The following is a 27608-nucleotide window of genomic DNA, read 5'->3' as shown; positions in this document are numbered from 1 at the left end:
TATACAATTTGAAAATTTTGCTGGAGGAATTTCAAAAAGTTTGGGAAATTGTACTTCCCTCGAGATAATTCATTTGGATGATAACAACTTTACAGGTATGATGATAATCACTTCAATTTAAATATTACTTCCCTTTTGGCTCCAAGAATATTTGAAATTTTAAACACTTAGGTCCATCGAGTGCAATTATTTAGTGTATCATTTTTTTTTTGCTAGAAATTATTTAGTGTTTATCATATGGTGTTTTATATGCATCTCTATTCACATAAAACCAAGTCCCATCTATCTATAGGTCATGTAATTTTATGTGATTTGTAGTATACTAGGTATATGGAACAATTTCTCATCCAACCAAAGTGGCGAATATGGTGTTTACATGGTGCTGTGCGTTTATAAAGACCACAACAATTAGAGAAGTAATTAGTGTATCTGTAGTACGTATTATACGTACTACAAGTCTTAGTGTCCTACAAAAAATTTGTTACAAACTAATATGTTTGTTTATGTTTATTCCTATAGACAAGCATACTAATTGAGATTTAGAATCAATTTTGCATAATAAATGGAATAAAGTGCCTAACAGGCCTAAACTGATTTGCATCATTCTACATTATAAGTTCGTACATAGATATCCCTTTTTGCTCCAAGAATGTTTGAAATTTTAAAAACTTAGGACCATCGAGTGCAAATATTTAGTGTATACTATTTTTTTTGCTAGAATTTACTTAGTGTTTATGATATGGTGTATTATATGCTCTCTATTCACATAAAACTAAGTCCCATCTATCTATAGGTCATGTAATTTTATGTGACTTGTAGTATACTAGGTATATGGAACAGCTTCTCATCCAACCGAAGTGGTGAATATGATGTTTACATGGTGCAGTGCATTTATAAAGACCACAACAATTAGAGAAGTAATTAGTGTATCCAGAGTACATATTATACATATTACAAGTCTTAGTGTCTTACAAAAAATTTGTTACAAACTAATATGTTTGTTTTTGGTGATTCCTGTAGACAAGCATACTAATGGAGATTCTGGAGAATCAATTTTTTGCATAATAAATGGAATAAAGTGCCTTTTTTTTTGTTGGGAAAAAATGGAAAAAAGTGCCTAACAGGCCTAAATTGATTTGCATCATTCTATATTATAAGTTCGTACACAGATTACTAAGACAGAGAAAGTAGAATAAACTAAAAGCACGACCCTTAAAGAAAAGATATAAGGGGCAAGTTTTCCACCTTGGTTAAAAAAATGTATTTTCTTTCATTATCTACATAGAGTGATTATTTTTTACCGTGAAAGATATGTCCTCTCGCTCTAAGCCCCGTGGGCTATCTAGGGAAGAGGAAGAAGAACTCGCCAGAAGCAAGAAGAAGGTCAAGGATGGTCATCACGCTGGCTTTAACGATGGATCCAGCGAGAGTGGCCACTCTCAGGACCAACAGACTGCATGGGATTCCCCAAGGAAATCATTCAGAGACAAGTTGGTGGGAGTAATACCAGGTGCTTACGCCAAGCTTTCAACTTTACTGACTTTATGGAAGCAGAGGATGAAGCGGATTCAGATGACGAGGTGGAGGACCTTCGTGAAGGCCTTGCTGCTGTGACACTGACCAGAGAAACCAAACGCCGTATTAGGAGTCCCTGGTCTAAAGCGTTGATTATTAATCTTTATGGGAAATCCATGGGTCTTCAATACCTTCATAGCAAGCTAAACTTTCTTTGGAAGCCTTCTAGGAGAATAGGTTGTGTGGATTTGGGGAATGGTTTCTACTTGGTCCGTTTTTCTCTTAAAGAAGATATGGATGCAGTTCTAGAGAAAGGGCCATGGTTCATCGGTGGGCATTTTCTGTCCATTAGGCCATGGGAGCCATTCTTTAAACCTTCCACTGCGAATGTGTCTTTGATAGCAGTTTGGGTCAGACTCCATGAACTTCCCATGGAGCTGTATGAAGTAGAGGTCCTCAAACAAATTGGTGCATCCATAGGAAAGGTACTCTAGATTGACTCTCACATTGCCATGGAAGCTAGAGGAAGATATGCTAGATTATGTATTCAAGTTGATATCAATAAACCACTTATCAACACTATTCTCATCTGTAAGTTTGAGCAATCCATTACGTATGAAGGAATACATGAGCTATGTTTTTCCTGTGGTAGAATAGGCCATAAAAGAGTCTCTTGTCCGTACACCGTTAAGAACCCCAGACCGCCATTGGCAGACCCTCAGGCAGGTGAAGAGGAAGCTGCTAGTAGGAAGCAGACTACAAGCCCACACAGGTCGCATGACATAGCCAGTACCACGCCTGGCAATGGTACGAAAAAGGACAATGAAGCAGATTTGGAGGATGATAGGTATGGTCCTTGGATGATTGTGACACGGAGAAGGCCAGGATAGAGGAGGTACAAGAATCCCGTTAGTTCTGAGGTCCCCACAGGACAGGTGTTGGGCATGGAGTCCAAAAATAATAGAAACCGTCTTACCAATAACTTAACCAAGTTGGGCCGAAGTGAGGAGTTAGGCACTGATCCAAAAGGAAATTCTTATATAATGGGCCAATGGAACTGGGGCTTGCGCTTAACATCAACTTTGATGAGAAAACCCAAGTGGACCCCTTTATTCGGTCAAGCCCATCAGTCAAGGGCAAAAAGGAAATTGCCAGGAACAGGGCTTCCAAGATTATCATAATACAGGCGTAGGGAGAGCTGGAAAACAACACCCACAATCCTCTTCAACTGGATTCCTATTGAGTAATAATAGTGCTAGAGTTGGCTTTGATGGGTCTTTCCAATTTATTGCCTCAACCAGTGCTACTATGGGACACCAAGTTCATAGAAATACTCATGGTGTACCAAATAGAGAGGTGCGAGGTAATCGATGTAGAGACTACAGTCGTCATGGGTTGCTTTGGAAGGAAAAGAAGGATGATTGTGTCAATCGAGATGGGGGTTTTTTGGAAGAAGGTACTTCAACTCTTATTGATCTTGATTTTGAGCGAGATTAGCATATTCTACATGGCGAGGGGGATGATCGCTAGAGAAATGGAGCAAACCCAGTCTCTATGGTTGGGGAGAGTGCAAGAAAAGGAAGTAATGGGGAAGAACGAATGGATGTGGAGGAAGAAAGTGGCCCCACCACCTCCGCATAATGAGTCTTCTTACCCTCTTTTTACCTTTTATCATAGGTATTGTTATTTGGAATAGTAGGGGTGTTCTAAAACCCAGTTTTCAAACTCATGTCAGGGAGCTTACTTAAAGCCACAATTCTGCTTTGCTTATGATTATGGAAACCCGACTAAGGTGTGACAGAGCTAAAGAGATAACTGATCGTCTTCCGTTTGAGGGAGCCATCCACCTTGAGACGATTGGCCACTCTGGAGGTATCTGGTTACTGTGGAACTCAAATATGGTTGAGGTGGTGCATCTTGCTAGCACGGAGCAAGAAATTCATGTGGAAGTAAAGGTACTTTCCTCTAGTTTATCTTGGATTTTCTCTGCTATATATGCTAGCTTTAGGAGTGCAGAGAGATGTATCCTTTGGGAAAATTTAACTAAGGTTGCAGAGTTGCACAATAAACCTTAGGTGATAGCCGAGGACTTTAATGAGCCTCTCTCAGAGGGTGATAAGTTTGGGGGCAGGCCAGTGAGTTTTTCTCGATCCCTCCTATTTAAAGAGTGCCTGGACAAATGTAACATGATGGATATGGGGTTCAATGGGCCAAGATTTACCTGGTCTAACAGAAGAGATGTCAATAATCTGATTCAAGAAAGAATGGATAGGTTCTTTATGAACCCAAGCTGGTGTTTGTTGTATCCAAATGCCAAAGGTCTCACCTAACTAGATGTCATTCAGACCATTGTCCCGTGCTCTTGGAAACCAGCCCCAGGAGAGCTGTTCACCTGAGCAGACCCTTTAGGTTCCAAAGTTTCTGGCTCTTTGACCCTTCTTTCCCAAGTGTGGTAAGTCAGGCATGGAGACAGCCAAGAAAACTCCGCGAGGCTATGGAAAAATTCTCTAAAGAAGCTAGCTCATGGAACAAAAACCACTTTGGAAATATTTTTGGCAAGAAGAGAAGAATTATGGCTCGATTAAAGGGTATCTAGTTGGCAATGGCTTCTAATCCCCCCTCCTCCCTTATTGATCTAAAAAATCACTTATTGAGAGAGTTGGATGTTGTGCTTAATCAAGAAGCTGAATTATGGGCGCTTAAATCTAGGATTAACTGGATGGTGTTGGGTGATAGAAATGCCTCCTTCTACCATGTTTTTGCACTTGCCAGAAGAAAGAGAAATCTAATTTCGGCAGTTAAAAATGAGGTAGAAGATTTACTGATAGAGGAAAGAGAGGTCATGAATCATTTTAGGAAGGGGTTCATGAGTCTGTATTACACTTCTCAAGAGGTGGCTGTCTGAGGAATTGATTATCATTCACAATGGCAACCAAAGCTCACAGACAAAGAGAGGGATAGCATTAATCATATGGTGACTGATGAGGAAATTTTCGCAGCTCTTTGGTCCATGAAGGCATATAAAGCCCCTAGACTAGACGGCCTTCATGCAAGCTTCGTTAAGAGGTTTTGGCTCATTGTAGGGGATTCAGTTAAGGAAGAGATAAAACAAAGTTTTGAAAGTAGGAAAATCTTAGAGTATCTCAACAAAACTAACATCGTGCTTATTCCGAAGGTGCAGGGGCCAGAGTCCATTAATAACTATCGCCCCATAAGCCTTTGAATTCAGTCTACAAGATCATTACTAAAGTCATTGCCAACAGAATTAGACCTTTCTTGGATAGGCTTATCTCTCCATGCCAATGTGCTTTCGTCTTAGGTAGAAGGGGAGTGGACAACGCGATTATTGTTAAGGAGATTATTCACACTATTAGCAAAATGAAAGGGCGAGTGGGTTGCATGGCTATGAAGATTGATTTGGAAAAGGCCTACGATAGGCTCGAATGGAGATTTATAAGGGGAATGTTGAGAAGATACAATCTGCCAGATAATCTTATTGAGCTAATTATGAGTTGTATTTCAGCAGTCTCAACTTCTCTTCTATTTAATAGGGGTAATTTAGACTCTTTCTACTCTTCTAGAGGTATAAGACAAGGTGATCCTATTTCCCCTTATATCTTTATCCTCTGTATGGACTTCCTTGGGTAGCTTATCCAAGAGAAATGTGAGACTAAAAAATGGTGTCTAGTGAAAGCTTCAAGAAGCGGTCCTTCCTTCTCTCACCTTTTCTTCGCCGACGACCTTGTTCTTTTTGCCAAGGCAAACTCCGACAACTGTTTAGCCATCAGGGAGGTCCTAGATATGTTCTGCAACCTTTCAAGATAATTCTTGAGTGTAACTAAATCTAGAGTGTTCTTCTCCCCAAATGTTAGCCAAGAAAACAGAGAGGTCTTGAGCGACATTCTCAAATTCCAACAGACATCTTGTTTAGGGAGGTACCTGGGGTTTCCCATTAAACACCAAGGAAGGGCGAATCAGGATTTGAATTTTATCTTGGATAGGGTGAAGAGGAAGCTTGCGGGTTGGAAGGCAAATTTGCTATCCTTAGCGGGTAGAGTAGTCCTTATTCAAGCATCATCCTCATCCATACCTGCTTATGTCATGCAAAGCAATGTACTGCCTAAGAAGGTTCTGGAAGGAATTGACAGAGTTAACAGAAACTTTTTTGTGGGGATCTACGGAGAATAGCAAAAAGATGCACTGGGTAGGATGGAAGAAGGTAACCAGACCAAAAGAGGATGGTGGATTGGGGCTCCAAACAACAAAAGGGAACATAGCACTTCTTGCTAAATTAAATTGGAGATTCCACACGGAAAGCAATGCTCCCTGGGCAAAAGTCTTGAAACTAAAATATTACAACCACCAACGTCTAAATGCGAGGAATGAGAACAATCTGCCTAGCTCCAGAACTTGGAAAAGTCTAAAAAATGGAGAAGTCATCTTTAAGAAGGGGGCTAAATGGAGCCCGGGTTATGAAAGCAACCTTGATTTCTGGAATGATAGTTGGTCCAATTTTAGTCCTTTGAGGAATGTCATTCAAGGCCCCCTAACCTGTAGTTCCTCCAAGTTGAAAGTTAAGGATGTGAGAGCCTTAGGAAGCTGGAATTGGCCAATCATCCAAATGGACCTTCCTATTGAAATCATAAGGGAGCTTCAAGCCACTCCGATTCCCATTACTGCCAGGATAGAGGATAGGCTAGCCTAGAAATTCTCTAGCCAAGGAGAATTTGATCTCAAAAGTGCCTATCTTCTTACCTTAGAGCCCACGGTGGAGGTGCCCTTCAAGGGGAAGTGGGTTTGGAATTTGAAAATATTGCCTAGAATCCAAGCCTTTGTGTGGAGATGTATGTATCAAAGTATTGGGGTCAAACAGTGCCTTTTGGCAAGAGGAATTTCAATTGATCCCAAGTACCCCTGCTGCCATGGTGAACCTGAGACTATTTTACATGCTCTCCGAGACTGCCCAATAAACAAGAGTGCCTGGATCCAGCTGGGGAAGCATAGTACAGACTCTTCCTTCTTTTCTGCTAACTTACAAGATTGGCTTATAGCAAATGCCAAATCTTAAGCTATGCACTACCAAGGCCCAGGTCAGTGTCCGTGGTACCAAGTTTACCTTTTTGCAATCTGGTTGATTTGGAAAAGTAGAAATCAATGCTTGTTCAATAATAAAAACCCAAATCCTAATATTGCCAAAGAGATTTTAGAACATGCCTTTGAATTCACTTACTGTGCTTGTACCACTCTGGCAAAAAATAGAAGGATTATGATGAGCATCTGTTGGGAGAAACCGTGTAGTGGATGGTTTAAACTAAATACGGATGGTTCGTCTGTAGGAAATCCAAGATTAGGTGGTGGAGGGGCTTGATTAGAGATGAAAATGGTGATTGGGTTGTTGGGTTTTCTAGGAAAATTGGGATTGCTAGCAGCTTTATGGCTGAGCTGTGGGCTATTCGTGATGGACTCCTTCTATGTCTTCAAAGCCATGCCCAAGTAGTCATAGTCGAGATGGATTCCAAAGTTATTATTGATACGTTCTCTATCCATGCTGAAGCTAGCACTACTATTTTTGCCATCATGGCAGATTGCAAGCAGTTGGTTACTCAAATCCCTCAAGTCAAGTTCAACCATGTCTATAGAGAAGCAAACAAGTGTGCAGAATTTTTTGCTAAATTAGGTGCCTCACTTGATGTTGATTTTAATTTTTTTTCAAGTCCGCCTGTGGACCTTTTAGCCTTGTGGGAGGCAGATACCTGTGGTCTGTCCTGTACCAGACTTTGCCCTGCCCCTTCTTTTGCTGTGTAGTTTCTATGTTTTAATTCCTTTTCTAGCCAAAAAAAAAAAAAAAAAAACATAGAGTGATTTGAATGAACTCTATTAATTTTCTTATTTGATTATTGTTATAAATATTATTATTTTCATATGTGTGTCTACGCGAGATTCTCCAAATATGATTTTTTTAACTTGTCAAATGCTCTTAAAATTATTTATTTTTTAATTCCATAGTTGGAATAGAGGAAATTTGAACCATATATGTCTCCATTAGAAATATTAGGTTGTAACCTGTGCTAATGCACGAGAATAGTTGTCGGTAAAAATCCCACAACCAATATTTGATATTGCACTACTAAAAAAATGAGAAATTGGAATGGAAAATAGCCTTAGATTTAGTAAGATTGGTGTATTCTCGAGCCTCTCTTCATGAAATCTTTATTGAATAAGATTGATGTCTTTTTGCTATGGAATTCTAACTCTCTATCTCCTTGTCTCTGCTCTGGATTTATGATTTCAACTCCACGTAGCTTAGGAATTTTTTTTTCATCCACCAAACAATCAAACCCACTAATCAAATCCAACCAAACTATATATAAAAAATTAAAATTAAAAATGAACCAAACATTTTTAGAGGATAAAACTTGTAACGCTGCATCAAGCCATGGCTGAGTTGTCGTCTTGGTGGGTGAAGGCCGATGTAACAGTAGGTGGTGGCAATCAAATTTTCTCTTCATAGATTTGAGTTTTTTGTTTTTAATTTGCTTTTCCATAATTTGTGAGACATGTAAAGGAGTTTCACTTTTTCAAATGCTTTTTAATTGGACTCGTCAATTTTTGCATTGTTATAAATACAATGAATATCTGGATGGATATTTATGGTATAGAGTCACATTTGACCCCAAAATTAAGAAAAGTTTTGAGACACATGACACAAGATTAGACTTAAATCGTAGAATTTAATTAAATTTTGTCTAAGCTTTGGCTTTAAATATATATATATGTATATATATATATATATATAGAGAGAGAGAGAGAGAGAGAGAGAGAGAGAGAGAGAGAGAGAGAGAGAAATCTTGTGCTTAGGTCCTTTAAGGGGGAAAAGTGTGATTAACCCTATTGTTTTCTTTCCCTACTATTTTTTTTTTCCTCTTAAAGTAACTAATCTAGCATATCTAATTAACTTTGATATGATTGTGTTCAACGATAAGAAACTTTACTAGTTGAGCTAACTAAAACTCACTAAACAAGATTGTTTTATCTTATTTTATTTTATGTGTTTTAGGCACACTCTTTTCACAAATGACATTGAAGAAAAATAAACCAAAAATGTTAATGTTAAATTAAATTAAAAGGCTTCAAGGAAATCTCATAACTTTAATTAAAATCTCATAACTCTGCTCTCTCCCATTTCAACTCTAATAAATAGTACACACCATCACTTTACCTAACAATCTCTTAAAATCTTCACAATCATAGCAAACTCCCAATATAATAATTAACTAGCAACTTCTCTAAACTAATATAATATCCAGACCTACCAAAGTAAATCAAATCCATCAAAACATACTAAGCCTACAGCTTACTATAAACTCTCTTTAGGCCCAACCCGTGTCTTTGGTCCACTCTTGATTTGGGCCACCTCCAACTAAAGCGAACCTACTCATATCGAAGGCCATGCCCCTCTATTGAACTAGGGTTGAGAAGACTTGTACGGCATTATTGCCAGTGGCTTTGCCAGAACTTCAAATGGTTTAAGTACTTGAGAAGTGTTTGGTAGAGTGGATTTTAGAGAGAATGAAAAAAAAAAGAAAAGAAGAGAAAATAAGGAGGGAAAACTTTTTAGTTTTTAGAGGGTATTTGGTTGAGAGGGAAAGAGAGTAAAATGATGGTGGGCCCACTTAGGCCAACTAAAAAGTTTTCTCTCCAAAATGGAGAAAAACTTGATGTGGAAAAATCTTATAGGTAAAGGACAAAAATGCCCTTGTGCAAATTGCTCATGGGTTTCTTCAGTACTTTTTTTTTTATTTTTAATTCCATTAATCATAATAAGTTGTTAAGTGTTTCTTTTGTTTAGTGTCTCCTTCTAATTTTCTTTTACACATGATTTTTTTTTATTTTCTAGACATGATTTTTATTTTTTAATAAATTTGGGTGATTGTTGTTGTTGTTGTTATTGTTTTTGTTTTTTTTTTTGTTTTTGTTTTTGTTTTTGTTTTTGTTTTTGTTTTTGTTTTTGTTTTTGTTTTTTTCAATTGGGCATCATGTTTTAACAAGGGTATATGTATACGTTTATATAAATTCATTTTTTCTATTTTTTTACTTTTTCACTCCCAACCAAACAAAAATGATGGAAATTAAGATCTTTTGTATCCTCCTACTTTTCCACTCCTCCAACCAAATGGACCCTTACTGGTCATACATAATTGACAATTTTACTTGCACATAGACAATTCAAAAATAAAACATTATACAATCTTTGGTAATGAATTGTACGCAATCATTAAAATGCCCAGAAAAAAGAATGAGAACTCTTTTTTATTTGAAATATTTTTCGATAATTTATAAGTTTCTTAGAAGAAGCAATTTCCTCTTCCCTGCCAAGAAGTTATAAATTAATAATAACTTTTTGAGTTCTAACCATTGTCTCCTATTCTAGTTAAAATCTGAATATTTCTATTTTTCTAATTTTTTGATGATTTTTTTTTGATAATTTCCAAGCATACTGCCAGTAGCACTTATTGCATGCATCACTTGCCATAGGGGTGTCCAAACAAAACCAAGACCTGACCCACCTGCCCAACCCGTCCGATCCGGCCCGAGAACCGACTGACCCGATGTCGGTGACGGTCAGCGGCAGGTCTCTGCCCCCTGAACACAAAAACGACAGGTCGGTTAGCGGGTTGAGGCTGAGAAATCGATTTTCAACCAACCCGATTGTCTACTGACCAAAAAGTCGCCGTTCACCATCGATAATAATGGTTTGTCTATGTTTTCTGTCCAATCTGTCGAGATCCGGCCTAAACTTGAAGAGATCAGGCGAGATCTCGTCGAGATTTGGCCTAATCCCTTCGAGATATGCCAAGATCTCATTGAGATCCAGCGACTTTTGGCAAAATCCGGCAGAATTTCTCACAATCCAAAACTGATCAATTCTCGATGAAAATCCGACCACCCGAACTGACTCCTTTCACCGATCGGTGGCGGGTCTAGGCATGGAAAACCCGAAGTGATTAGGTCGGTTCCGAGTTGGGCACAAACCCAACTTGGACCGACTCGTGGACAGCCCTAACTTGCCAAAATTATTTTACAATAACTACTCTAGAAAAGGGCCATCATTCATTCAAAGTAGATCTTCACACACTAAGACCATTGACAAACGGGAAAATTTATTGAGTAGTCTGAGAGCTAACATTGATCCCAAACTACACAATAATTACTTGGAAAAAAAAAGGCCTTAATTCATCCAAAGTGGATCTTCCCAAAATTTCATGTTAGTCTTTTCAATTTGTAACCAATATCCATCAAGAGATGGAAGTTGGTCAAATTCCATGGGGGCAATAATATAACAATCTGCCTTGGGAGGTGTTATTCTCATATGTAAATTGATAGTGAATTGTTGAGGAAAATACTTTTTAGGTTTTCTTTTTTTCTTTAGAATTTGAGGATGCTGAGAATGAAAGTGGAAAATGCCTAGGAAATCTTCTGAATTTATTAATAATGAATTTAACTATATATAAGTGCTTTAAATCAAATTATGCTAATAGTTGATCAGAAGAATGCCCAAAAAGATTAGTTGGACCTCAAAACTTAAAAGATATTGTTTTGCCAAAGTTGACAAAGAGATGTTTTTGCTCACTAGTTTAGACCTCGAAGTTGACAAATTTTTTTTGAAATACACCTACAAGAACTGTCCATAGTTTTCAAACTTGGAAGGTTCAATTGCAATTTGCATGGTTCATGACTTTTGTGCATAGGCCAATTTTTGAGGTTAAAAGAACTGTCTTGATGGACAGTTTCCAATTAATCTGATCGGACTCTACAGTTTGAACTAGGTTTCACAACCATGAGTAATAATCTAGGACTAGGGCATGATTGTAGTAATGTTTGGTGCACTATTGTGGCATTACGAATATGATTCTAGTTGATGATCTGCAATTCTATTTGTTAATTAATAATCTCAGCCCATGTTTAAACAAGGATGAATTGCAATTGGATGATATTAATTTTTGGAACGAGGTGGTTGAACCCTTTTTTTTTTATTTTAATCTCAGCAATTGGATGATCTGCACTATTTTTTTTTTTTTTTAACGCTTAAATCATGTACTGTTGTATTTTTTTTTTTTTAAAGTTCCTAATTTTTTTTATATGGAAAATACTAAAGTTACAAACTTTAATTTTACAAATTTTCTTACAAACTATTGATATCGTGAAGGGTTATTGGGAAGAAAAAAATTACTTCAGTGATGTACTTAAATGAGAATCAGTTAGAATTTACCAAATCAACGGTTTATTTATTGTGCTTCTAGTTCTTAGAGAGGTTAGATGATTAGAAGGTAATAGAGAGGTCTAGCCGTCCAGGTGAATAGAGAGAGATGAAGAAGAAGAAAACAGGGTTGAGGCCTTGAGGGTGGAGAATTTTAATCAAATTTTGGAGTTAATGACTTGATGTTGATTTCTAAAAGGTTTTTTTTTTTTTTTTTTTTTTTTTTTTTTTTTTTTTTTTTTTTTTTTGAGAATAATTTCTAGAAGGTTGTTGATATGACAATTATTAGTGTTTCCCTTGACCATTATATTTAAAAGAAATGTGTAATGATCTAAAAAATGTATGACATATTCTTAAACCCAATCTCGTATATATATTATTTTTTTGGACAAATTTTAATTCAAATCTTATAATTTGAGGGTGCTCTCAAATTAAACCATAAACTTGAATTATTTTAAACCTTTTTGAGAGGATTCAATTCACCTCATTTGTCTATTTTTCTCTAATGTTATTTGCTAAACAAATGTGCCTAACCAATATCCACACCCCTTTGGTGCTTGGTAAAGCCAAAGTCTCTCTCTCTCTCTCTCTCTCTCTCTCTCTCTCTCTCTCTCTCTCTCTCTCTCTCTCTCTCTCTCTCTCTCTCTCTCTCTCTCTCATTAGTGTGAGTTTTAGCACTTGGGTCAAGCACAGAAGTGGTCAAGCACAATGGTAAAGATTTCGCCTTTTTTTAAAAAATTAATAGTTTTTTTTTTTGGATTGATTTTAATAGTTTTATTAGCACCAAACAATGTTTTTTTTTCTCCTATTATTTTATGTGTTTTCCTTTTGTGTAGTTGTATTTTTTGTGTTTTACTTTTAGGGACAGTCTTTTTTTAGCAAATGACATTATCAATGAAAAGAAATTAAAAGGTTAAAAATTAAAACGATTTCTTTAAAAAAAAAAAAAACAGATGATTTTAATTGAAATATTTTTAGGTTTAAAAATTAATTCAAAAGAGACGTAAACATCACCAAAAGAAAAAGAGACATCGCCACACGTTTTGCTTTATTGAACGACTTCGAGTCTTTCACCAAATAATGGATAGACCTTAGGCTAAACCTAAAATTGGACAATGATCTTTGTCATCTTACAGTAACTCTAAAGTGAGAATTAGAATGTGGGCCAACATTAATGTTTATAATACGGCTTGACCATGAAACTTTTATACTTTGGAGCGTCAAACAAGGGACAACAACAAGAACACAACAACAACTTAGCGTTATTTTTTTAATTTTAAAATCTAAAAACTGAAAGATTTGGTCTTTGGTCGAATAATTCTTTAGTGATCGATATTTAATTGTGTTTTAATAATCCAATATTTTCTTACAAGTTCCCTATATTTTTCGACACATTTTCAGTTTTATTTTTATTTTTTTTATTTTTAATATTTTGACATACGTTATGCTATATTTCAGGTATATATGTCAATATCATTTTTTGTCATATTTTACTTTAAAAAAATAATATATTGAAAATATGAGTTTTTAACTTTGAAGTTTGAAGCCTAAACTATATTTAAGATATTGAATTTGTTTTTAATTAACAATAAAAACATTGATATCTTGATTGCCCGGTGTTTTAATATTTTTTTATTTATATAAATTTGATAGTTATAAGTTATAACTTACCATAGAGAGGTGGTGGTAAGTTATTATTGTTAGTGGAATACTGATATGGTAGAATCCAGATCATTAAATCATTAAAGAGTGGTTAGGATTTAAGGAAATCTATTTAGTAAAGTACCCTAAGAAATCTAGAGAATCTGAATCCGTATTTTTAACAATTATTTAAACCAAGATTAAGTTTCTCTTTTCTCTCTTTTTAAATTTTAATTAAAATATTTTTTTTACGCTGACTATAAGTACATGCTGCATATTCAACAAATAAAGATTAACAAATTTAGCCGATATGTACTTTATATAAAAATAATATATTCATCTAAAAAGGAAAATAAAGCAGAGGAACAAGATAGGTACTTATATGGTTCTCAAAAAGACAAAAACCTTATCAAAAAGCACATTCTACTTTATGATTAAGAATTCTGATTCAATTATTTACCCAATAAGTACGTTATGAAAAGAAGAGATTTAGATGGTTCACTATCAATGGTTGTTGCGAAAGTAAGATTCTAGTTTTATGAAAATCATTAGTAACAATGATATTATTATTATTATTATTATTATATATATTTTTTGAAAATAATTAGTTATACATACATTAATATGCCGATAACCATGCAACTCAAAATCCTTCATTCTAAACGTCCAAGCACTTTTTGCATTCGAGGTTACCATCTTAAGATGACAATATGCGGTAATAATGATAGGGGTGTGCAACCAACCTGCTAGAACCGATCCAATCCAACCTAATCTGCTGGGTTGGGTTGGTTTTTAGGTCTTGATGGGTTGGGTTGGGTTAATTTTATTTATTTTTTATTTTTTATAGTGGGTTGGGTCGAGTTTGGGTCATAAAATTTTAAACTCGCCAAACCCAACCCGACCCACCCATATATTTAATATATATATATATATTTTAAAAATATATATAATTAATAAAATTTTTAAAATAACCAGCTCGTCTTATATAAAAGCCAATTAGTTCATATAAACTCTAGTAAATTGCTATTGTTGTTTAGTCATTAGTGTTGTTTGCCTTTAAGGAGTTACATTGATACTAATCTTTGAGTTTTTTAAATATATTTATATTTATAATTTTTTCTACTCAATTTAATAATAATAATAATAATAATAAAAATAATAATAATAATAATAATAATAATAATAATAAAATTTTTTCCAACCCATGGGTTCAACTCTACCCATGTGGGTTGGATTGGATTTATGTGATGAGTTGGGTTGAATTATTTTTTTAACCCACCATAGTGAGTTGGGTCAAAAAAAATTTTCAACCCAACCCATGCACACCCCTAAATAATGATGTATTCAAAAATCATCAACTTAAATGATAAAATCTTATTTGATAGAAAATAAAAACGATAATTTAAAATATTTCAAATAAATTTTTAGAAAGGCAAAATATATATCATCATATGTAAATAAGTTTTTAGTTATAAAATATTATAGAATAATAAAATCAACATATTTTGAATTTTAAAAACACGATTTCAATTAAATAGAAACATTAATCACGAAATTGTATTGCCTTAATTTCTTTTATCACATGCCAAATGTAGAGAGAGAAAAGAGATCGAGTTCTCATCTTGGTGTATGTTTTAATGGGATGTTGAGTATTAAAGTTAACAGAGTATTGCCCGAAACCGGCCTGTATTGTCCGAAATCTGCCGGTATGGCCGGTATTTAAACCGGTACGAAACGTTAGCATTTCGATACCGATATACATACTGGTACGGTACATATCGGCCTGTACCAATACGGTATCGACTACCTTGCTCTCATTTATTAATGGGACAGTAATTTTTTCATATATATCTTTTATAATCAGTTTGGATTGAGGGGGAGCGAGTGGGCTACTCTACTGAGTCTACTCCCCTCTACTCCCTCTCTCTCCCCCTCAATCCAAATGGCCATTATTTATTAAATTTTGATACGATTGATATGGTATTATTACAGCTATGTATTAATCTTGGAGAAGTGTGATGTGCATTGATAATAGCTTAATTTTGCATAATTATTTCATTATTAGAAAGCATTATCATGCTTATTTTGAGTTAATTCACGCATTTTATATTTAGTTTTGGAATAATTTTAAATAATCAATTTTGTCCTTAGTTGAATTTTATTGCGTGAATTTGTCTTTTGTAGAAGAATGAAATTAAATAAGTGGATTTGTGCAAAGAAGAAAGCTAATGGACTTTACTTTTACAAGAGCCATGATAAAGCTAAAGAAGGTCAACCCAACTAAATTGAAGTCTAATTAGAGTAAGGAATCAAAGGAAATTTGCACCAAATCTAAGTCCAATTTGGATTAGGATTCCAGCCTGCACATCAGTTAGTATATTTGGCATAACTTTTGGCTCAGACGTTCAATCGAGATGATTCAAGTTGGGCTGGAAAGTTAACTTAAAGGGCTACAACATTGTAGTTCACCAAAAGTTTGAATTCTTACGTTTAATGGGAAAAAATCATTGGTTACGTGAAGCCTAAAAATCTGGGATTTTCTCCAAACGGGAATTCAACTTGTAATAGGATTCTTTGACCTATTTAAAGGCTCTTTATGGCAAAATTCAGAGGAAGGCTAGTGCTAGGGCTAGGATGCAAAACAGAAAATTGGAGCAAGAGGCAATGCTGCATGTGGCTTCTTTGTAGCTTTTCTCCATAATAGCATTGTGACTATTAATTCTCTCTCTATTTTATTTGTCTAATTTAATGTTTTGTATTTTATTTTTGTGTTTTATTTCAATTACCATGAGTAGTTAAATTTATAATCAGGGTTAAGGATGAAACCCTATTAAGGATTATCAGTAATATTTATGTGATTTGATTTTTCCCACAATAGTTGTTCTTTAATGATTTAAATTGTTCTTGCTTCATATCAATTGACTAAGATGAGATTCTAGATATGAGTTCAATTATGTTTTTCTCATGATTTAGGATTTTTCTTATTTAATTAAATGCTTGGTTTATTATTTTTTGATTTTAAAATTGGATATCTCTTGTGATTTGTTTGACAACGGATACAATTGATGATTTGATTTATACTTAAGAAGCAAAGAAGAACATGTCTTTGATTTTTAAAACAAGGATTTTAATTAGAATATTTTTCATGATAGCAATATTGATTTCTACATTATCATGTAGTGGTTAGAAAAAATTAATGATCGTAAATATATGTTGATATGAAATAACAAGGCAGATTCCAAAATCTTAATTCATTTCTTTAGATTGTTTACATCTCTTTACTGCTTTATATTATATCTTTGCTTACTTTAATTATTTGCTTAGTATATTTAATAGCAAACAACCAATTTTTATTAAACTAGATTAGGATTAATTTGGATAAGATTTGATTAATTTTCCTACATTCATTCAAGTCTCTATTGGCTCGACCTCGTTCTTGTCAAACTATACTTTGGTGCAGTTCGTACACTTGCGAGTATTTTAAAATTTCACAACAAATTTTTGGTGCCGTTGCCGAGGATTTGGTTAGGAAAAATAAATTAGAATAATCCACTAGAATAATCCAAAATCGTTTCTGCAAGCATTGGCAAAATATTATATAGTATCTGTTTGGATTGGGAGTCTGCGTCCACGTTTGGGAAATTTCACGTTTCAGCTTTTTTTTCTTTTTTGGACAGAAGTTACTGTTCACCCACTGATGGTACTGTTCACGTACTTTTTCATTAAAAATAAGTCTCGCAGTATTATTCACACATTTAAAAATTATTTTGTTACAATATTTTTAATTTTCAACTTTTAATTTTTAGTAATAAATTCTATCCAAACAGACTCATAGCCTCTCAACATCGCATTAATGTTTGGCCCCACGCGCTCACACGCTTAGCCTGCGGATATACATCCCAGCCAACAAATAATTGCGTCTGCCACGTGTCACAATCACAACTAAGCTCTGTCACGTAAGAATATTATCACATCAGCTGGTCAACCCCTCCTGCCACGTCAATACTATGCCATATATGGCCCACATCACCTAGCCCCATCAATATTGACATGCCATCTTCTTAGGCCATGTCAGCATACGTGTTAACATTTTATGCCATGTCAGCAGCGATGAAAATTGCACTGTTGTTGAATGTTGATTGGCACCCTTCATTGTTTAATTTTTCTAGCAAGTAATTTGTTTCCAATTAGGGCACTTTCAATTCCCACTTGATTTTCACGTTAGTTCTAGATTTGAGGTCACTCTTACATTTGAAATTCCCAGATGGCCCAATTCAGAAATACTTCATTGCTGACTACATTACATATCCTTCAACTTCAGGAACCTGCACTAGCATCTCTGGAATGTTCTCCATAACCACGTTTAAAGCCACAATAGCTGATCTAGTACCCCAAATCTGGAATATACTGGTAATTTTGATTTTGTACTTGTGTACTAATAGTTTTAGACTCTACTTCTATATATATATATATATAGGCCTCCTCTTCATTAATTGTGATCGAATAATGTATTCAGTTTCAACAAGGCTAAAAAGAATATAAAGAGATGAAAAATTGGACTTATTATTATGTCATGCTTAAGGCCTCCATTGAAGTTAGGTAGAACATGCAAGTCTTTAATTTGTTTTGGTTCAAGGCTTCGTGAACCGCATGGAACTAGCTTTATTGAACCAGAACTTTGCAGGTAGAAGAAGTCAAGGTGCGGAAAAGCAGGCAACTTTTCCTTCTGAATCGGAAATTCACATCTGTTTTTCCCAACATCTGGGGGGCTACACTTTATTTTACATTATTCAATTGATAGGAGACTACCATAAAGTTCTATAATATGAACACAAGTCAGCTTTATCATATTCCTTCATTTGACGGAGTAAACCCACACAACAAAGATCATATATACTTAATAAAAATCACTACACAATAAAGATCACCATACATTTTATATTATCAAAATTTTGGAAAAAAAATCATAAAATAGTATTAAATTTAGGTAAGATTTTAATAGGTGACTAATTACGTTTACTTTAAAAAAATAATTTAACTAATTATTTATATTTTTATGAAAAAATTGTGTTTAATTTTAAATGTATTCATATGTATACATGTGTTAAATGCTATTTTTTTCTTCATAATTTGATTAATTATTTATATCCTTATAATAAAAATTGTGTATAATTTTAAATGCATTCATGTGTTTGTATGTGTTACATGCTAGTTGTTATAATATACCATGTCAAGTAATTTTTTTTTCCTTGGTTACATTAGGAGAGTTAAAATTTATTTGAAGTTTTGAGGAATATTTGGTCTAGGCCTAGAGCAAGCCTTAAATAATAAAGGTATAAGTGTATTTTAGTACCGTATTAGTTATCCAAGAGATTAAAATTCACAACATGAGTACAAGTCATTTGAACAATCAAAGTTCAAAGAAAATTCACTCCATACGTGACATAGCTACAAATTAATCAATGATTCATGGGGTTCATTTGGTGTCTCCTCACATCCCAATGGTGATGTGCTGAACCCAACTTAATGTAAAAATGTAACATCAGTCCAAATTATGAGAAGTGTTATGTTCACAATATTTTTACAACAAATTATAGATGATAAGTTATTATATTAGTTCTAATTTGATTCTATCAATGGAATTACTTTTTTATCCACTATTAACAATCTACTACTTAGTCCTATCAAAAAAAAAAAAAAAAAAATCTACTAAGGATTTGTAGACATAACCTTTTTTTGAATTATTTGAGAATTCTAAGTTTAAACTTTCCCAAGCTTTTCCACGCTAAACAAAGTAGCTTGTAATCCCATGTACGCTTAAAAGATACACATTAAGATACATAATATAATTCTTACATATATAATTTAAATATTATTGATAGTCATTTTTATATTTTTTTTTTCAACTCTTTAAAAAGTCTTATAAGAATGTTATTAGGTAGAAAATGTAAATTGTCCATTTTTTAAATTATTTTTATGTTCATTAATTCTAGACTCATCTCACATTTGATTCCAAAATTAAAAAATAAAACCCTATCTAAAAATAAATAATTTAGAACATGTGATGCAAAATTGGTCTTCAAGTGTAAAATCTAATTAAATTTTCTCTGAACTCTACATATTAATATATATAGATAGATTACTTATAAATTTGAATTATTTTTAGTCATACAAAAAAAAAAGCCTCATAAATATAAAATAATTCAAACTCTCTTCTTCTAATTTTACATATAATGTTAGATATATGATTATGTTTTTTTATGATTTATTTATATTGGACTCCTCATTTTCTATACTAAATTAACTCATTTGACACAAAAATTAAAAAAAAAAATTGATTAGATGGGATATATATATATATATATATATATATATATATATATATATATATATATATATATATATATATATATATATATGTAGTTATATAGATAGATAGATAGATAGATAGATAACTTATAAACTTGAATTGTTTTTAGTTCTATAAAAAAAGGCTCATAAATATAAAATCATTCAATTAACTTATTTGACACAAAAATTAAAAAATTTAGATTAAATGGGACACATGATGCAAAATTAAACTCTAATTGAAATTCAATTTTTACATTGAATTAACTTACTTGACACAAAAATTTAAAAACTTAGATTAGTTGAGACATGTGGCACAAAATTAAACTCTAATTGAATTTCAATTTGAAATCTAATTGGATTTTCTCACAGTTTTACCTATTATTATTTTTATTATTATTATTATTATTATTATCTTCCTTAATTATGAAACCTAGAAAGATATAAGTTGTAAAATTGATTATTTTAATTTCCAAATAAAAAATTTGTATTCTATCACTAGTTAAGCCTAATTATGACTTTTAAGTGGAGTTGTGTGCATTTGTGTTAGAACCATTTTCTCTCTCTCTCTCTCTCTTATGTTTGTGTGTTTGTTTCTCAAAAAAAGAAAAAGAAAAGTTAAGTTAAGCCTACTTGCCCATTGATCACTTGTATACCTTTTGAAATTTTTCAGGAGTAATACCACAAAGTTTGGGAAACTGTACTTCCCTTGAGATAATTCACTTGGATGATAACAATTTTATCGGTATGACCACTTCAATTTAAATACTATACTTCCCTTTTTGCTTTAAGAGTATTTGAAATTTTAAAAAATTAGCCCATCAAGTGCAATTATTATTATTATTATTATAGAGGTGCTACGTCCACAACATTTTTACAATAAATCATAAGTGGTTAATTGTTATTGGTTCAAATTTGAACCTAACACTAAGATTACTTTTTTGCCCCAACAATAACAACCAGTAACATCCTGCCACTTAGGATTTGTTGTAAAAATGTTGTAAAAATGTTATGGACATATCATTTCTCTTATTATTATTATTATTATTATTATTATTTGAGAATCTAGACTTGGAGGCCAAGTATTATTGATCAAAAATTGAAAAAGATTTAGTATATCATTTGTTTTTTTTTCTTGAAAAGTCATTTTGTGTTTATGGTGTATTATATGTCTCCTCTCACATAAAAATAAATCTCACTATAAGTTAAGTACATGAGATTCACTTTTATGTGAGAAAAATTTATAATATACTAGGTTATTCAGAATAATTTCTCATCCAACCAGAGTGGCGAATATTGTGTACACATGGTGCAATATGTTTATAAAGACCACAGTAATTAGTGTACCCGGTTCGTATTACAAGTCTTAGTGTCTTACCAAAAAATTGTTACAAACTGATATGTTTGTTTATGGTGATTTCAGTAGCTAGACAAGCATACTAGTGGAGATTCTGGTGAATCAATTTTACAAAATGAATGGAATAAAGCCTAACTGGACTAGTTAAATTGATTTGCATAATTATATATTATAAGTCGTGCACATATTACTATTATAGAGCAAGTAGAATAAACAAAAAGTACTCTCCTTAAAGAAAAGATTTAAAGGGGCAGGTTTTCCACCTTGGCTAAAAGAATTGAATCTTCTTTCATTATCTACATAGAGTGATTTGGATGAGTATTGTATATTGATTTGCTTATTTGATTAGTATTGTTATTTGTATATGTGTGTTTGTGCGAGATTCGCCAAAAAGCGATCCTTTTTTTTTTTACCTTGTCAAATGCACTTAATTTTTTTTTTCTTTTAGTTGGGAGAGGAAAATTTGAATCATATATATCTTCACTGAAAATTTCAGGAGTTGTTAACACGTTGAACTATAAGGCTCTTGGCTCAAATGCACTTAGTACATAGGATGGTTGTTACCTTTTATATGATAGTTACCATCAATTTTTCTAAATACATTGGATGTATATTTCAAAGAGAAAAAAAATTATACTTCGTGGATAATGAGGTTTGAATTTGTTTTGAGTTATTGTGGTAGGTGAAATACCACTTGAGATTGGCGCACTTCAAAATCTGACGGAAGTAACTTTAGCTAATAACAGCTTAGCTGATCACATCCCAGATGCAATCTTCAATAGCTCAAAGATTGAAGTCATTAGTTTATATATGAACCAGCTCTCAGGCCATCTTCCACCAAGTATAGGCAATTGGCTTCCAAATCTTAAGGTGCTTTACCTATGGGGCAATGAACTAAAGGGAATAATCCCCAGTTCTATCTCAAATGCTTCTATGCTCGTTGAACTTGAGTTGGGTGCAAACTATTTCTCTGGCTCTATTCCTAATACTTTGGGAAATTTAAGGCATCTGGAGAGACTTAACTTAGTCAACAATTATTTGACTAGCAACTCTTCGACTCTAGAATTGAGTTTTCTTTTATCATTGACAAACTGCGTAGATTTGACAAGTATAGTGGTAGCAGATAACCCACTAAATGGAACTCTTCCAATTTCCATAGGAAATTTCTCTACTTCTTTGGAAGAATTTGAAGCATTTAATTGCAACATTAAGGGCATAATTCCAAGAGAGATTGGTAATTTAAGCAACTTGATGACCTTAAACCTAAAAAACAATGAATTGGTTGGACCAATTCCATCTACGGTTGGAGGAATGAGAAACCTCCAAGGTTTGTATCTTCAACACAATAGATTACAAAGATCTATACCAAAGGGTATTTGTCAGTTGAGGAAACTGGATGAATTATTTTTAAACCATAATAAGCTCTTTGGACCAATACCAACATGCTGGGGAAGTCTTTCTAAACTTCAAAAGTTGTACTTGAATTCCAATAAGCTAACTTCCATACCCTCATCCTTTTGGAGTCTTACAGAAATACTGCAATTAAACTTGTCCTCTAATTCTTTAAGTGGCTATCTACCATTAGATGTTGGGAAATTGGAGCATGTAACACATATGGACCTATCATGGAATAAACTATCAGGTGATATCCATGCTATTAGAGGCCTATGTTCTTTGGTAAGCCTATCCTTAGCACATAACAAATTCCAAGGTCCTATTCCCCAGTCATTTGGTAAGTTGATAAGCATGGAACACTTGGATCTCTCTGATAACAACTTCTCAGCAGAAATTCCAAAGTCTCTAATGAAACTCAAATGCCTTAAATATTTCAATGTGTCTTTCAATAGATTGCGAGGTGAAATTCCATTTGGGGGTGCTATTGCTCAATTCTCAGCTTCATCATTCATGGGAAATCAAGCATTATGTGGTCCACCCCAACTTAAAGTTCCACCCTGTGAAACAAGTAATGTTGGACAATCAACCACTACAGTTATAGTAAGGTATATATTACCAGCAATGATTGCAACAATACTAGCATTATTCCTCATATATGCTTTGCTGAGACGCCAAAAGAGAGACGCAAAACATAATGGTCAAGGAGATTTGTTAGCTCTAGCAACGTGGAGAAGAATAACATATCTAGAACTTGAACAAGCAACAAATGGATTCAGCGAAGCTAACTTGGTTGGGAAAGGGAGTTTTGGCTTAGTGTACAAAGGTACACTTTCAGATGGGACTACTGTTGCAATAAAGGTTTTTAATTTGAATATAGAAGGAGGATTTAAGAGTTTTGAAGTTGAATGTGATGTATTGTGTAGTATTCGCCACCGAAATCTTGTGAAAATCATCAGTAGTTGTAGTAGCATTGATTTTAAAGCCTTGGTACTAGAATACATGCCCAAGGGGAGCCTTCAAAAGTGGTTGTATTCTCATAGCCACTTCTTGGATATGCTAGAAAAATTGGGTATGATGATAGATGTTGCATCATCATTAGAGTATCTCCATCATGGTTGTCCTTTACCTGTTGTTCATTGTGATCTGAAGCTAAGCAATATTCTCCTAAACAAAGATAAGGTAGCACTTGTGAGTGACTTTGGCATTTCAAAATTCTTAGGCAATGAAGACTCTATGACAAAAACCATGACATTGGCCACTATTGGTTACATGGCACCAGGTGTTGTTCCTAATTTCCAATTCAATTTTACTTTTACAAACACACGCACATACAAAGCTTTCTTAGAAACACATTGTGCATTTTCCTTTTCACCATCAATTATAGATATTTAATACATTTTGATAATAAATTTCAATCAAACTTGTAGAGTATGGATCACAAGGGATTATTTCCACTCGCGGTGACGTGTATAGTTATGGCATTTTGTTAATGGAAACATTCACAAGAAAGAATCCCATAGATGAAATGTTTGCTGGAGAAATGAGCCTAAAAGGTTGGGTAAGACAATCACTACCCCATTCAGTAATTGAAGTTATAGATTCTAATTTGCTAAAGAAAGGTGAAGAGAATTTTAATGCTAAGCTAGATTGTATGTTGTCCATTATGCAATTGGCTATGACTTGTTCAACAGAGGCACCTGAAGAGAGGTCAAACATGAGAGATGTCGTAACAACACTCAAAAATATCAAATTGAAGTTTCTAAAGGATGTTGGAGAAGATTGACAACTGAGAATTTTGTCTATAGTTTTTCCTTTCTGTTCGTATCACTAATTATATATTTGTAAGTTATGGTACTCCCCTAAAAAACTTGTTGGAGTAGAGCAACTCAAAGCAATTTGTGTTTACAATAATGTTGAAGGATGTATGATTAACTATATATATTAGAGACATTAATTTACCCAACCTATCCATATCTATATTTATATATATCTAAAAGTTGAAGCGTAACATTTATTGTTGCTATGCTCCTGTTGAGTCATATTAGTACCCACATCATCCACCTCTCTCTCTCTCTCTCTCTCTATTTTAACTTTTTTCAACTTATTAATCACCAAATTATTGTCACACTTTTTCCAACATTTTCCCTTCCTTTTACCTTTTCATCGCCCCACTACTATCTACATTAATATCACTCTTCCTCTATCATTTTATCTTCCTTTTTCTTTGCCTCTTCTTATTCTCATCCTTATGTTGTTCTTATGAACAATAATTAATAAAAAAATTGAATTTCATAACATTCAACATATCGTATAAATGATTAAAATTCACATAAATTAAAATATACCATAAAAATTAGAGAATAATGGAGAAATATTACTTCAATAATGCTTCAAAGTAGTCTCATAACATCAGGAGCAAATTACCATCAATTCATGAATGTTTTTAGATGGCAGGTTGAGTTATGGTGTCACTGTTTTGAGACGATACATGCATCTACGAGGTTTTCGGTGTAGTAGACTAAAATATTGTACATGCCACCCCTGAGATACAACAACCCATCTACTTTCGCTGACTATCCTTATAAACCTACACTGCTTGTAGGATAAGAAGCTCTCAATAATACTTTTCTTTTACTCGGAAATATAGTATATATAAGGATATATTATTGTCATGAAACTAGAATTTTTACTTAGCAAATATGTAGAAAGTTTTATTTTCACACGAAAATAGCGTCCATGAGAAAATTGAATTTCTCACATCAATAAACCGGACATGTTGGCTGCATATTCTCATAGGCTGAAGAAACTGTAAAATAAAGATCATGTTTATTTGGGTTTTAAATTTTCTTTATTGCTGTTTTAATTATCCTTAAAATGGATAGGGAAAAGTAATTATATTGAATCATAATATATCAATGCCAACGGTAACATAAAAACTGTACAAATTCAACCAATTAAGGTAATGGTTAAAAGCAATGAATTAAGATTGTAAAAAGAAAAACGCTAGTCACTAACATTTACTATGCAGCCAACTCTTAACAAATAGTTGAAAATAATAATAAATATAAAGTATTTTTATTTTCATAAAAATATTCCTATAATTCCCCCACTTACTTTTATAAAATCATAGATAAAATACATGTAAATATTTTCTGGGTTAAGATAGAACATTGTGCATAATGAGGGTGCCAAAGGCTTGAACCCTCATTTAGTGTTTCAACAATGTTGTTCCAAAGTCAATAGTAAGCAATTTCTTGAACTATGACTTTTTGTGTGGAAACAAGACATTGCATCACACACATAATATTCCAGTACTCTGCCATGAGCTTCTAAGCCAGCACATTACGGCATTGTGCTTGATCCTAGCTATCATAAGCAACTTAGAGAATTAGCCCTATTCTCAGAGGAAGGAGCCTCACTTCCATGCTCACTTTGGTGTATCTATCAAGAATGCTCATCATTGTTTTGAAATCCAGACCGTTAATAGAACCAAACAAATGAGAGGTTCAAGGTTTTTGAGGTTGAACCGAGGTCGGACTGTAATGATGTCATAAATCATTTAATAATAAAATAATATTCAAATAATATAATAATGAGCAATCTTGATTTAAAAAACATATAGAAATTTAATAATTTTTAAGTATATTATCACAAATTTAAATAATAAATAATAAAGCATAAAACAATACATTAAAATTACATTTAATCATTCAAGTATTTATAGTTATAATGAATTTTTTTTTATAAACATTTAGTTATAATGATTATTTTATTGGTATGTTTAATGTTTTATATAATACTTTAGAGTAAATAAAGAGAGGTTTTTTTTTTTTTTTTTTTTTTTTTTTTAAGAAAAGAAAAGTAAATAGAGAATACTCTTCAAGAAATTATATAGAAAAGTATCTACTCTAAAATCTAAATCAACAAAAATAGAAATATAAAATTTTCAACTCATTAAAATCAAATTTCTACTCACTGTCACGTCATCTAGTTCAAGTCTCAGCATTGGCTTTTTCTCACTAAAATCACGGTTTCCAAGAAATCTGATACAATATTCCAACCAATCTAATAAATTCCTTTCCAGTCCTTAACTTTGTCTTCCTAACCCACTTCTTAATTTTCATCTCTTCCTTTCCCCACTTCTCTGACTATGTCTTCCCCAGTTCCTCAAAAAATCTATAACAACAAAGTCTCTCTATGTTCGGTCTTTCATTCACTCTACCTCTTTCTCTCTCTACCTCACTCTTTCTTCCTTAAAGAACAGATCTGGCAAACGGGAAGCTGTTTTATATGAAGACCGAAACTATCTATCACCACCTTTGCTGTAAAATTTTCCAGAGAAGTAACTGGCAAACCAGTGTCATGTTTTGAAAACTGCACAATTTTACCGCGGTTCAAGGGGTTCATTGCAAAAGTGGAATTTTCGGTTTTGTAAGTTAAAAAAATCAAAGTGTTTACCAGTTTTTGGTTAATCCGGTCCGACCGTACGGTTTGATCCAAATTTCAAAACCATGATACTCTTGTAACTCTAACACCCCACTCATAAGAGTTATAGATCACATTAAGAGTTTTAAATAGAAAACTCATCCTACAAAAGTTATGAGATATATGCACTTACATCATAGGGAGGGACAAGAGTATGTGTACTAAAAATTTAGTGTGTTATACAAAATACTCTATGATTTTCTCTTTCCTTTGAATCTAGTTCTTGGGAACTCTAGTCCCTAGGTAGGTAATTTATTTTCTTTGGGTTTTAGTCACATCCCCCTCGATATACATCTAGATTTTCGATTCCAAATAAATATTCATCATTTCATTTATATAAAAGCTCAAAAGTCTAGGGAAACAACATTTTTTTTTAAGAGGAACAACACTTTATTTTATATAACGATATTATAATAAAAAAGTACGTGCTAATATAAGATAAATTCATATATATATATATATATATATATATTTATATTTAACAACATAAACATATATAAGCTATTTGCTTCTTCACTAGCTTAAACTTAATTAGCTTTTGGATAGAGTCACCATAAACATGGCCAGTGGTAATCACATTTATTTATTTATAATTTCATCACTATATAT

The 27608-nt window shown here is 33.2% G+C and overlaps 1 protein-coding gene across 1 annotated transcript in view; it reads left to right on the top strand.

Moving 5' to 3' along the window:
* Window positions 1-24297, top strand: part of LOC142643983 (uncharacterized) — a 34019-nt gene extending 9722 nt beyond the window's left edge. The window contains exons 4-7 of the mRNA XM_075818678.1: window positions 40-95; window positions 20436-20507; window positions 21802-23793; window positions 23942-24297. Coding sequence (XP_075674793.1) covers window positions 40-95; window positions 20436-20507; window positions 21802-23793; window positions 23942-24297 — 2476 coding nt within the window. The remainder of the gene's footprint in view (window positions 1-39; window positions 96-20435; window positions 20508-21801; window positions 23794-23941) is intronic.
* Window positions 24298-27608: the final 3311 nt, after the last annotated feature.

The sequence above is a fragment of the Castanea sativa genome, chromosome 7 (assembly GCF_040712315.1).
Source record: "Castanea sativa cultivar Marrone di Chiusa Pesio chromosome 7, ASM4071231v1".
In the NCBI taxonomy this organism is placed as follows: Eukaryota; Viridiplantae; Streptophyta; class Magnoliopsida; order Fagales; family Fagaceae; genus Castanea; species Castanea sativa.
The sequence above is the reverse complement of the archived record's forward strand: the minus strand, read 5'-3'. Positions and strand labels throughout refer to the sequence as shown.